The sequence below is a fragment of the Amphiura filiformis genome, chromosome 6 (assembly GCF_039555335.1).
Source record: "Amphiura filiformis chromosome 6, Afil_fr2py, whole genome shotgun sequence".
NCBI classification, from domain to species: domain Eukaryota; kingdom Metazoa; phylum Echinodermata; class Ophiuroidea; order Amphilepidida; family Amphiuridae; genus Amphiura; species Amphiura filiformis.
The window spans coordinates 49,216,417-49,229,793 of NC_092633.1; the positions used below are offsets into that span (position 1 = coordinate 49,216,417).

The following is a 13,377-nucleotide window of genomic DNA, read 5'->3' on the forward strand; positions in this document are numbered from 1 at the left end:
GTGATTGCATCACACAAGTAAATGAGAAACATTGGGTTGGGATTTAACATGGTTTGGAAACAAGCTCTTTATATGATTACACTGCACAAGCATCATAGAAGATTGCTGAAAGTGCACAAGATGGAACCATGTTTTATCATTGATAATTATCAAGAACCTCACTTATTCCATGTGTCCACATGCCAACCACACAGCGAACACTTGCATTTTTTTATTCAGTCAATGGCATGACCCCTTTTAGCAAGCTCTCCCCCAAACTGCTGTTGTTACATGGTGACATTAATTATGCAATCAAGTGTGCATATTTAATCATACCTCCATGGCAACAAAATATCTTCTCGTCTATAATAGCTGCAATAGGCAGACAGTTGAAACAGTCTGTGAAAGTTTTCCACAGCTTAATATTGTACCGTCGCTTGCCTGAAACAAAACAACACAAACGACACAAAAAACTCGACGTCAGTTTATGTGAACCGTTTGCTAAAAATAAACGTAACAACATGGCACCCCGATCCTACCTCCATGACAACAGAAGATCTTCTCATCGATAATTGCAGCTACCGGCAAACAGTTGAAACAATCTGTGAATGTCTTCCAAAGCTTTATATTGTATCTCCTTTTACCTGTGTGGGTCAAATGTTAAATGTAAAGGAAAACAGTTTTTAAACACATTCTAGTTTTTATTTCGAGGGTAAGGGTAATAATACATGCATGTACATGTACATCAACTCCTGTGGGAGATATTATTTCAATAGTTTGCTTCCCATGTTTTTGTTTACACATTACATTATAATTTATTATAATTATTTTTCTTTTCATTCAAGTTCATGTGATGTGAATGTGATCAGTCGGAAATATTGATTTTGAGATACAGCTAAACAAAGGAAGTATTTCCTTTTGTTTCCTACTGATTTGAAAACTCTTTGACAGCTCACATCTTTTGAACTGGTTGTGGGGTTTTCTGCAAAATGCAGGTTTGCAAATGCCGTTTACAATTCTATAAACTGAAATTTGAATACATTTGTATGTCCAACTTCAGACTGATTTTGCTTGATCACACCATCCCAGATAACTTGCTCTGCATGTACACGTACAGGCCTGGAAAAAATTGACAATTCAGCAATCTCCTTGCTGGAAAATTTGGCCATTTGGAGGGAAATTTTGCTTTTCGGTGTACAGAAAAACGTAAATGGTGGAAATTTGGGGAATCCTGGCGGGAAAGTTGGCGGGAAATTTATCTCTTAAATATTCTCTCTTACTGGGAAAGAAACATATTTTCCAGGTCTGTAACGTGTATTGTATGCCACACACATTCATCTTTGGGTCCCCCTTTGCTTATAAATGGGGAACCATAGTTTTACAGTAAGGGTTTATTTTTGCCATACCTTAATGTTCAAGAGGTATTAATTAATAATTTTCCATGACTTGATATTATACAGTATAACAAAATGTAGGCTACATGTTTTGATTGTTTTCAATGGGTAAATTCATCCACAATTTCAAACAGGGATTATTTTTTCCATACTAAAAGATAGGGAATTACCAAGTTAATATATACCCCTGAATTACTTGCAGTTGCACACACATGAAATTTAAAGCATCTAAGTACTGGTACTCTGTCTAAGTTCTACCTTTACCATACCAAATCGTAAGTTTCCAAGAATCACCTCATACAGAAAATGAAAGTACACAGCGAACATGGAAATTGGTTTAATAGCAGCACCAAGGAAAATGACTAATTCTGAGTTCTGATTCATGCACATGACCTTTTATTTACCTTAGTGTGTCTGCTGGTACAACCAGGAACTGCTGTATCAACCTTTGATCTCTCTTATCTTTTATTTTATTTTGGGATTCCTTTGTGATTCTATATATTCCATGAAATGGGCCCTGCACTTGTCCATTGTAAATTGATAAACTGTAATAAACATCTATCTAGATTCTAATTGGGAGTATGTAAAGTTGTATGTATACATATCTCATATCAAAATACTTGGTACCACATGTGCATATCCTTAATGTTCCAGGAATTTTCAAAAAGGGGGGGGGGGGCATTTACTGGAGGTTGTTTTTACACTGATAATTCCTGGAAAATCTTTAAGCTTAAAAATTATGCTGAAAAGATGAGCTATGAACTTAGGATCAATGACTTCCTGTTCACTTCCTGGATTACGATGTAATTTTCACCAGTCCAGCACCATTACCGATCGTGTGTGGACCGTGGTAGACTTACTTACACCAGATAGCATGGAAAATATTTCAGGTGGAGTTAGGGGGGCATTATTTTTCAAAACAGGATATGTATACGATAAATAACACATCAACAAAAACACACACAAAAACTAGTCAACATTTATTGTTACATATGTAACATGCTTTTTTTTAAATGAAATTTGGAAGAAATTATACAAAATAAAATTCCTGTAAAACAAAATTATTCCGGTACACTATACAAGACGTTATTTTGCAATTTCCAGGACTGCACCCAAGTCGAGTCCAACCACTACCTAACTGCAGCTCCTCGCAAATCTGTGACTGCAACATTAAATATTACATGCAATTGCAAAGGTCAAAATACACACAATCTATAACATATAGATAGATCTACCATAATGTCTACAGCTCAAGGTTTGAAAAATACTTTTTTAGTTGAGGGTGAGGTCCACATGAAAATAAAGGGTCACACAAACAGGTATCACATAAAGCACAACAATTAACATCACATATTCACATTATATCAGGCCTCGAAATAAGCCAGAATTTCTGAGGGCCATTTGGGCCCTTGATCTTAAATGTTTGAGGGCCCTCACAAATTTTTTTGGTTTTAACCAATGAACCCCACAAAAAAGTGAGTACCGGTACCATATGGTCATTTTCACAGTAAAGGGTGTAACTTTTGATTTTTAGGGTCAAAATTTCAAACCACTTAAATATGTTTCTGTTTACTGAAATCATGCATAGAAGCAACTTAAATTCCAGTAAAATAATGTTTCAAGGCTTAAACCTTTTGATTTCTAATAAAAAATTTGACATTTCCATAACATTTTGGTTAAAATCTAAGAAAAAATGTATTTTACATAACCTCAGAAAATTATGACATGAAATCCCATTCCAAAGTAAGTCAACAGATATAAGTTAAATTTTATACCATGTTTTGCTATGTTTGTAATTGCAGTTTTGAAAATTTTTGACATCAAGTGTCATTTACAATGGAAATTTCCAAACCTTAAACATATTTTTAAGTTTTAATTGGGTTCCTAAAATAATTTGAATGTCTAACTTCATGTACAAATACTACTTGATGAAAGGAACCTCCCAGCCAAGTTTCACAGAAATTGGAGGTATTTTTTAGAATTGGCAATTCAAGCGATTTGTGTTTCGGAGGCTTCAGTTAACAACACAGGTGATCATTAAGTAAAATATTTGGCTAACTACTACAAGTTGACATAAAAAAATAGGTAAAAAATATCACAATTACCAATTTTCATGCTTTGCTTCTAAGTATTGAATTTCAGTTGTGACAAAAATTATATTATCACAGCAAGTCATTTTTTTTTTGTTTCGGAGGCTTCATGTTAACAATTGTTAAACATTGCAGAAGTAGTTTTTTTGAAAACAACAGTATTGGGATCATCTAAGCTGTTATTTTCTTGTGTGTATTGAATCAATGATTCTATGCGGCAGATATTGTAGATTTATCACATGTTAATTTTTTCACCCATTTGTTAAGTATGGTGTTTTTTGCATGTGAAGCCTCCGAAACAGGCATTTTGGGTATCAGTATATTTTTCAAATATTAACCATAATGTCAATTTTTTTAAATTTATGACATTCTGCACATATCAAGTAATAATTACAATGCAGATATCATTATGAAACACACCAATTTAGATATGCATAGATGATAATTAATCTTATTGTTGTTTCGGAGGCTTCATTTGTTTCGGAGGCTTCAATTGTTAACGGAAAGTTTGTATTGGGTCCCATTTTCAAACGGTGATATATATCTCCACGATTTAAAAACATGTGACTTGAGGATCTACTTTACTACATTTTGATAAATAGATTGGATGAGCTCTTTTATTTATATTTGCATAAGCTTGCTGAACAGTTTGTTTGGAGGCTTCAAAAAGTTAACGGAAAAACGGCTCTTTGAAGTCAAGATTTTATAAAAATTTTAAAAGCTTGCAAATCGACTAATTTTTGTTACCCATTTCAAGTTAAGATAACAACTGTTATGAATCAAGAAGAAGTGAAGAAATAACCAAGAATTATGAACCAAAGCTACACCCACAAAGTTTGTTAACAATTGTTAACGGAAAATGAAGCCTCCGAAACGACAAATATCGAAGTCCGGTTCTCAAAAATACAGGGCTGTTCACAATTAAATCTAATGTGGCAGTGTTTACTGAACATACGACTGTACTTTCAGGATAAGAAAAATTATCCATGAACTAACTGAAGAAAACACAGGGTTTTACAAAAATGTTAGTTTTTTATAGTTTTTCAAAATGGCAATATTAATAAGTACATTTAAGCCTGCTAAAACTGAACGCAGTAACTCCCAAAGCTGATTATGCTACCCAAGGTAGCTGCTAACTAGATGACTTATGTGGCCAAAAATCATGGAATTCTGTGGCTTTATTAGAACACTACGGATTAAAATGTTAAAAATCCAAAGTTACACCCTTTACCGTGAAAATGACCATATTCAACCTGTATTAGCATCCCTTCTGAATTTTCAAGCCATGACTTCAATCTCTTCAATGCACCCATACAAATAAATTCTGTTGAATGTCAGAATCAAATTACCATCTAATTTTCAGGCTGAATTTAAGATGATTTTGCCTTCAAGATCCAATGTATTTTATAATTTGTATAAATTCCCAATTTCATCATTTTAATACCCCCCCCCCCAAAAAAAAGAAAAGTGACAGACTCGCGCTAATCAGGTTGAATACCGCAAATCTCAGATTATGGGAGCCATAATCTGCTAAATTAGAAACAAGGCGGTTCTCGAACCACGAGTCTCGCCTGCTTTTGCGACTGCCTGCTTTTTCAATCACTTTTGGTAGCGGCAAATGAATTTGGCGGTTATCGGCTGGGCACGATTATCTGCCTGATGGTGACTGTACCCACCAAGTGTCATGCCCATGCAGCAGTTTTTATTAATTTGACCTCAGATGACCCCTGGTGACCCTGAAATGACCTTCCAAAAATTTGGCTCTAACTGTTGACTGGACCCACCAAGTTTCATGCCTATCCGACAGTTTTTACTAATTTGACCTCAGATGACCCCTGGTGACCCTGAAATGACCTTCCAAAATTTGGCTTCAAATGTTGACTGTACCCACCAAGTTTCATGCCCATACGACAGTTTTACTAATTTGACCTCAGATGACCCCTGGTGACCCGAAATGACCTTCCAAAATTTGGCTTCAAATGTTGACGGTACCCACCAAGTTTCATGCCCATCCGACAGTTGTTACTAATTTGACCTCAGATGGACCCTGGTGACCTCGAAATGACCTTCCAAAAATTTGGCTTAAAATGATGACTGTACCCACCAAGTTTCATGCCCATCCGACAGTTTTACTAATTTGATCTCAGATGACCCCTGGTGACCTCAAAATGACCTTCCAAAAATTTGGCTTAAAATGTTGACTGTACCCACCAAGTTTCATGCCCATACGACTGTATTTACTAACTCGACCTCAAAGGACCCCTGGTGACCTTGAAATGACCTTCCAAAAATTTGGCTTTAAATGTTGACTGGACCCACCAAGTTTCATGCCCATCTGACAGTTTTTACTAATTTGACCTCAGATGACCCCTGGTGACCTCGAAATGACCTTCCAAAAATTTGGCTTCAAATGTTGACTGTACCCACCAAGTTTCATGCCCATCCGACACTTTTTACTAATTTGACCTCAGATGACCCCTGGAGAGCTCGAAATGACCTGCCAAAAATTTGGCTGTAAATGTTGACTGTACCCACCAAGTTTCATGCCCATACGACAGTTTTTACTAATTTGACCTCAGATGACCTCTGGTGACCTTGAAATGACCTTCCAAAAATTTGGCTTTAAATGTTGACTGGACCTACCAAGTTTCATGGCCATACGACAGTTTTTACTAATTTGACCTCAGATGACCTCTGGTGACCTTGAAATGACCTTCCAAAAATTTGGCTTTAAATGTTGACTGGACCTACCAAGTTTCATGGCCATACGACAGTTTTTACTAATTTGACCTCAGATGACCCCTAGATGACCTCAGTGACCTTGATCCACTAACCAATACGAACTGGTTCTGTCTCGGGTCAAGATGCACCCACCCACCAAGTTTGAGGAGCGTACGACTCATAGTCTCCGAGAAAATAGGCGGAAAGCAAACTTTAACCAAAACTTTAACCAAATTTGTCACATACGCACACCCCTACACACATACATACGGAAAAGTGATTATATAGTCTCCTGCCTTATCAGGCGAGACAAAAAATAGGGTTCTCCTAAAAGTGTCAAAAGAATCCAAAACTCATGTAGGCAGGAATGGGAGGAGGTCATTGTACTAACTGAAACCAACCGGAAGGCTTTTCCAGCTCAGTTGCTTTGCATGCATGGGTTGATACTCGGACTACTAAATCAACTCATTTCATTAATGTATTGAGACAGGGTGACCAATAAAACATGTACTGGTAAACAAAAATGACAACATAACAAAAGTTGGGTGAACATAATGACAGCCTCATCCCTTTCTCCCACTGCCACTGGTGTACGTATCTCACTAAAATTGCGATTTTAAGCATCTGAAGAAGGCTCAAAAACAGTAAAATATCAGGCTCAAGATATATGCTGCTTTTTAAGATGAGAACAATTAATTTAAAATATGAAAATAACGTCAAGTCAAAGTGAAACATTTTAGTCAGATTAAAATAAAAGCCACTGGGAAAAATAATTGCATGTACTTACATTCATCATAGAAGCCATAGATCCTATTGATACTGGCACATTCATGGTTCCCTCGCAGAAGGAAGAAATTCTCTGGATATTTAATCTTATACGCTAGTAAGAGGCAGATCGTCTCCAGTGATTGCTTGCCTCTGTCTACATAGTCACCCAAGAACAGGTAATTTGCCTCGGGCGGAAACCCCATATTCAAGAGCCGTAACAAGTCGTAGTACTGGCCGTGAATATCACCTATGAGGTACAGAAATTTTCAAACAAATCCATAATAAAACTTACAATAGGTCAGGTTAGTACCCCCAGAAAAGTTTTTGTTTCCTGTAGCGCGCATTGCGTTTTTGACGACTTATTTTGCACATTTTATTTTTTTTTACTTTCAAAGAACAAAAACAAATACCCGGAAAAATCACAAAAGATAATATAAAACACAACTGGAGTAAACATTTATACATTAGACAACAAACAAACGTAGTGAAAAATTACTGGAGAAAACATCACCATTTTTTACCTTTTTTAATCTGCAGGTTGAAAGGGGATCATAAATATTCTTGAATATTATGAAGAAATATGATTTTTTTTGGGTGTGTCTGAGAGACCAACTGTAAATTTCCATTCCAATTTGCAGCACACAAGGTTTTTTTTCCATTTGAAAACATGGATTTAAAAAAAACGGATTTCACATTTGACTTTTTATAGACCTTCTACCTGAAACAAACATGTTTTTTTTTGCCTTACAGCAATTTGTATGTTGAGCATGGAATGGCCATTATTCTAGAGTGATTTTTGACTTACCGCATATTTTAAGAGGAGCCTCTAATTCCAGCAGGATAGGTTGGCTAAGGAAGAGTTCTCTAGACTTGAGACACAATCCGCGGATCTCGGCCTCTGTCAGCTGAACGGTCTTGCCCGGTCTTGATCCTCTCACTGAAATTACAAGTAAACAATTGAAGCAATTTTAACATAATTTACGATTTTATGTCACACTGGGAAGTACAGATCTTAAAATTAATCATTTCAATTTCTTGTTGCTGGTTGTGGACACAATTTGGTACTCATCGAAATGGGATGTTTGTTTAGGAAGTTGTGTACATGTACGTATAGTAGACTCTCCCCAATAAAGAAAATAATAGATCACAAGCTGCGAGCAGTGTCAGAAATAAGGAAAATATAGAGGTTGTCCCGAGGACAACTAAAGCATAAATTCTGCTTGTCCTCAAAACATTTTGGTTGTCCCCAACATGTGTCATATTTTTGAAAGTAAAATATAGTGGTTGTCCAGGGGATAAGTGCATAGCTCTATTTGGTTGTCCCCAGTGATTTTTGGACAAGAGGACAAGAGGATAAGTGTTTATTTCGAACACTGGCTGCGAGTATGATCGAATCCTACAGCTCCTTACAGTTCAAGCCAGGGGAAATACACACATGAACAAAAACAAAACACCACACAAAAAGCCAACGTCTTTGTAATTTTCATGTCCTATACTATACACATGATACACTCCTTTTACTCGCATTACGCTGCACAATGAACTTTGATATTTACCCGAGTGATATTAGTTATCCCTCCTCTGAGCACAGAGGATGGACTGAGGTAAGAAAATCACAAGTGTCACATTGGCAATGCATACAAAATGTATACATGTGTACACAGGTAATTTAGGTATATATTATATTGTAAATTCTGAAGTGAGCAGGTGGCAGGTGCCCAGTATTTTTTCAATAATTCACACCGCATGACATGCAGGTAAATAATAATTATATCAAGGAGTCTGTAAATACAATTTTCCGAACTGGCTTACCAGTGAGGTATACTAGTGCCCAGCAAACATATTAGCCTTCATAATGACTTCATCAGAAATGAAAGAGAACTACATGTACACAGTCCTAGGAAATGATCAGAGCCTTCTTTAATTGTGATGTTTCAAGTACTGGTACTGTATGGTTTGCAGAATCACTGAAATGTTAATTTTATTGCTTCTTACTTGTAGGGTTTTATAGCATAAAATTTGATTTACATCACTCGGAAATCAAAATTTATTCAGAATGCGTCGGAGTCTACATTGTAAATTATATAAACTGAGCTCAAAAAGAAACTTATAGTTTTCACAAGGTCATATCTTGAAATCCTGTCCATCAAATTGAACCAAAATTACACACAGGTTTGCTTTAATACTCTACTCTTGACACATGTCAGTAACCAAGCAGTTATCCAACTGACACAACAGCAAAATGCACTGACATGGAACAGCTTCCTGGACCACTTTCACAGCCCAGCCCTGTTTCATGAAAAAAGTGTATGAAAAGCAGAAAGCAGTACCGTTTTATCATCTGTGCGAGGGTCTTGCGTGCATTCTCACAGATTTTTTGTGCTGGGTGCCAAATGTTGGGCTGTGAAAGAGGAGGAACTTCCAGGAAGCTGTCCCATGACAGTGCATTTTGCTGTTGTGTCAGTTGGACAACTGCTTCGTTACTGACATGTGTTTTGAGTAGAGTATTAATGTAATCCCGTGTGTAATTTTGGTTCATTTTGATTGACAGTATTTTAAGATATGACCTTGTGATTCACAAGTTGTAAAAAATTGTAAGTTTCTTTTTGAGCTCAGTGTAGCTTCAAAATTTACATTCTACGTAACAGTTCGGCAGATAGTGAAAGTGTAGTGGACTAGTGGTTAGAGCACTGGAATCCCATGCGTAATTACATTTTTTTTTTTGTAAATGTGTCAATCTTGTGTCGATGTGTACTGTGTACCAGGGTCAGAAATCCGCAACCAAGTGCGAGAATCCTTTTGGATTCTCCCAGTGGAATTTTGCAAGAATCCATGGATTCTCGCCATATAACTTTGTATGATGAATTGAAATATTTACGAGAATCCATTTAATTGCTCAATTGATATTTGTATAAATTTCAGTTGTGTAAATCAACTACAATTTCATACTGTACTTTTGAACACTCAAAAATAACATCTTAATTCATAATTTCGTTTTTGAAACTCCCATGGGCTTTGAGTTCCGATGCTATACATTTTGCATGCTTAGTGGTGCCGGGCATACTAACTGGATCCTTAATTTCTAACTTCGTACAGCGTGAATGGGGGTAGTTCGTTCGTGTCATACGCCTATAATGTTATGTGCAAATGTTTATCAATCATGTTTACATTAACTCTTGCTTGTAAATTTGCACACGATAGTTACGCATTCGATGCTAGAGTGCATTGCAATCGGTTTTTCGGTCGACAGCAGTGCAAAATTTTTGCACCAGAGGTTTATTCTGTATATATGTTGAAATTTTGATTTTAAGTTATTTTGATGAGTCAACTGTGTCTTTTGAGCAATATTAATTTGCCTAGTTTTGGACCGTCAGTGACAGTCTAAAATTTTACTGAAGTGTAATAAGCCAAATCGGCAAATTTGAAGTTTGCAATGCATTGTGGGACAGTTTTTGCAGTTTTGGGGACACTATGCCCTCTGACTTTTGGGGAAAATTCAGAAATATTTGTTTTTGTGAGACATACGAACAACATTCAGGCAATCCACATCACTACAAAGCCAATCCTAAGGAAGCCAATTGATGCTTAGGCAAAAAAAAAACATGTTTGTTTCCTGTAGCAGGTCCAAAAAGTCAAATGCGAAATGCGTTTTTTTTTTTTTTTTTTTTAATCCATGTCTTGAAATGGAAAAAAATACCCTTTTTGCTGCAAATTGGAATGGGAATTTACAGTGGGTTTCTCGGACACAAAAACTAAACAATATTTCTTCATATTCAAGAATATTTATATTTTTTTGTTGTGTAATGTGTAAATGTTTACTCCAGTAGTCAACTAGAGCTGCTCCTACAGCTCTCGTTTAAACAACATTTCAGGAGTATGATTTACTGAGCTCCTCACTACTTAAATCCCTGTTTTTATACAGATATTCATAACCTCATACGCGATACATTGTACATGCGATCTAATCCTTATTGGCAAAACGCAAACACTGAACGCGGTCACTAATAAACAACAGTGGACCTCCGCGCCGCCCGTCAGCCTAAATATTAGTAACCTCCGCGCGCACCGTGTTGTGCGTAGAACATATTGCGAGCGTGCTGGCCGCCATATTTGGATTGCGCGTTACCATATTTGCACAGATTGCGATTCACACTTCTGTTATTGGTCGTCCTGTTTTAGCCTGATCAATTTTTGGAAAGGCAAAACGTAAATATTTTTGAGGAAAATTGTGTGTTATTTATTTTGTAAAGTGAAGAGATGAAACTGACGGTTATGACTTATGAATGAGGTTAATAACTTTGCATCGGTTATATGTCGGGCATTGTGAAAAATCTAAGAGCCTGATCAGTTAAGGGTTAGCATGGTTGAGAAAAAATAAATTTTGTTTTCTTATGATGAAACCTATCTTATATTTTTGGCACACATCTGCAGTTTATGGAACAAGAAAAAAAAAAATCTGAAAGTGGTTGCGTTGATTTGGAACACACCATTTTGTTCGTAGGGGTCCAGAACACACCGTCACGGACGGACATTTGCTTAATTTTTTTATGGTATGGTAATATAAAACTTGTTATAATTTTTTTGATGTTTTGAGTGTGTTAATGTATAGTTTCAATATTATTTCTTTAAAATATCAACAAAAATTGGAAAATTTTAACTCTCAATTAAACATACTACACGCGTGTTTGTATTTTGATGCTGTGCTGTCCGTCCGTAACAAAAAAAATAAACGAAAAGTTTTTAAATCCCCACTTAGTAATATTTAGAAAAACAAACCTGCTGAACTATCTCACCAGTACCTAGTCATCACTGACCAAGGTTGAAACCAAATAAAAATACACCCATCTTAATATAATCTCACAATATATGTATGTCACGGACGGACAACAAATTTGTCACGGACGGACATTTTCAAGCGTGCCATGGTCCTGCCACCCCTCTCAATAGTGGACAAACCCATATGCAAATGAGGAAGTTTCACATTGAGCTGAGCTTGTGTGCAGTGAAGCACAAACCCTTCTAGCATGTTCAGTCTTTCTGCCTGCAGCCATTGCCAGAAGCACATGGTGGATATGGAGACATTCTAAAAGCCAAAAAAAAGGTTTGTTGTTTATATTACTTTGCAAGATAGACCTATTTATTTAATTCCTGCTGTGAGGAATCTCTGCTTGAAACTCATTCTAAATGTTGGAAAGTAATAAATCATCATTAACAATTGAATACCTGAGTGGAAGAAGGGCCCAACTCCAATTTTTTACAAAAATGAGTTAGACCCAGCATTTTATTGCCAGCAGATTGTTCTTCCTTGTGTGTGAAAAATGAGCCAAAATCAACTCTCCAAATAGTCTTTCAAGTACACTTAATCATGGTTTTCATGGAAGAAAGGCCCAACTCCATGGAGTTGGGCCCTTCTTCCACAAATATTGGGTTAAACAAGAATTTTGTTCATCCATGAAATGCTGCTTTTTACTACAATAATACTTCTTGACATGCTTCTACTTGTGAAATTAATGGATAATTACCAAATTTCTATTCTATTTATAACACATCTGCTTACGAAACTGGCACTTGCAGTATATTAGTGGAAGAAGGGCCCAACTCCAGTTCAGTATTAAGACCTGTATCGTTGCCATGGAAACATCATATTTAATTTTGAATGTATGTAATATTGTATATTCATGTATTAAAGGTCCACTGAAGATGAAAACATTCTGCCTATAAAACTTTTCCAAATAATAAGTTTTTCCTTAATATCTCAAAAACAGTTTTGATGGAGTTGGGCCCTTCTTCCACTCAGGTATTCAATTATAAAGGTGAAGGCAATGATGATGATTATTATTTGATAATAGGCCTAATTATATGTATGATAATGAAATAATAATAATAATAATAATTGTTAATAAAATAATGAATAGAAATAATCATCAATAAGGCCCTTTGCAGTTGTTTCTTAACTAGTAAATTCCTGTTAACATTGCCCTTCCAAATTACAAAATGATTGTTTTTATATTTATTTTGGACTTTCTCCTTTAAAATGACTTTCAATTACTTCTATTTGCCATTTTCTGACTTTATATCAACAATAATGATGGGGAAAAAAAAGAGCACAACTCCACCCTTAACTTATTTGTAAAATAAAATAGGCCCCTACATTGTTGTGAAATAATTATAAATGCCCGCTTTAGTGAAAATGAGTTGATAATTGGTTGTAATAATTAAAACTTAATAAAGAAAAATAATAGATTTAATTTAATATTATAATTTAAAGTCACCTTGTCCCTTTTTGAAACCTTTTACAAGAAACTAAAAATTAAGTGTGAAGGGCCTAATTGGTACTAGGCCTACACTAGCATTGAACATAAAATACGATATATTTAAAAGTCTAAGTCATGAATGATGATTTTTTTAAAAAAATTTTCTTCAGA

The 13,377-nt window shown here is 35.7% G+C and overlaps 1 protein-coding gene across 1 annotated transcript in view; it reads right to left on the reverse strand.

The window, feature by feature from the left end:
• Positions 1 to 13,377, reverse strand: part of LOC140154578 (serine/threonine-protein phosphatase PP1-gamma catalytic subunit B) — a 48,274-nt gene that overhangs the window by 9,045 nt on the left and 25,852 nt on the right. The window contains exons 3-5 of the mRNA XM_072177146.1: positions 7,758 to 7,889; positions 6,972 to 7,199; positions 316 to 420 (exon numbers count right to left, since the gene is read on the reverse strand). Of these exons, the coding sequence (XP_072033247.1) occupies positions 316 to 420; positions 6,972 to 7,199; positions 7,758 to 7,889 (465 nt within the window). The remainder of the gene's footprint in view (positions 1 to 315; positions 421 to 6,971; positions 7,200 to 7,757; positions 7,890 to 13,377) is intronic.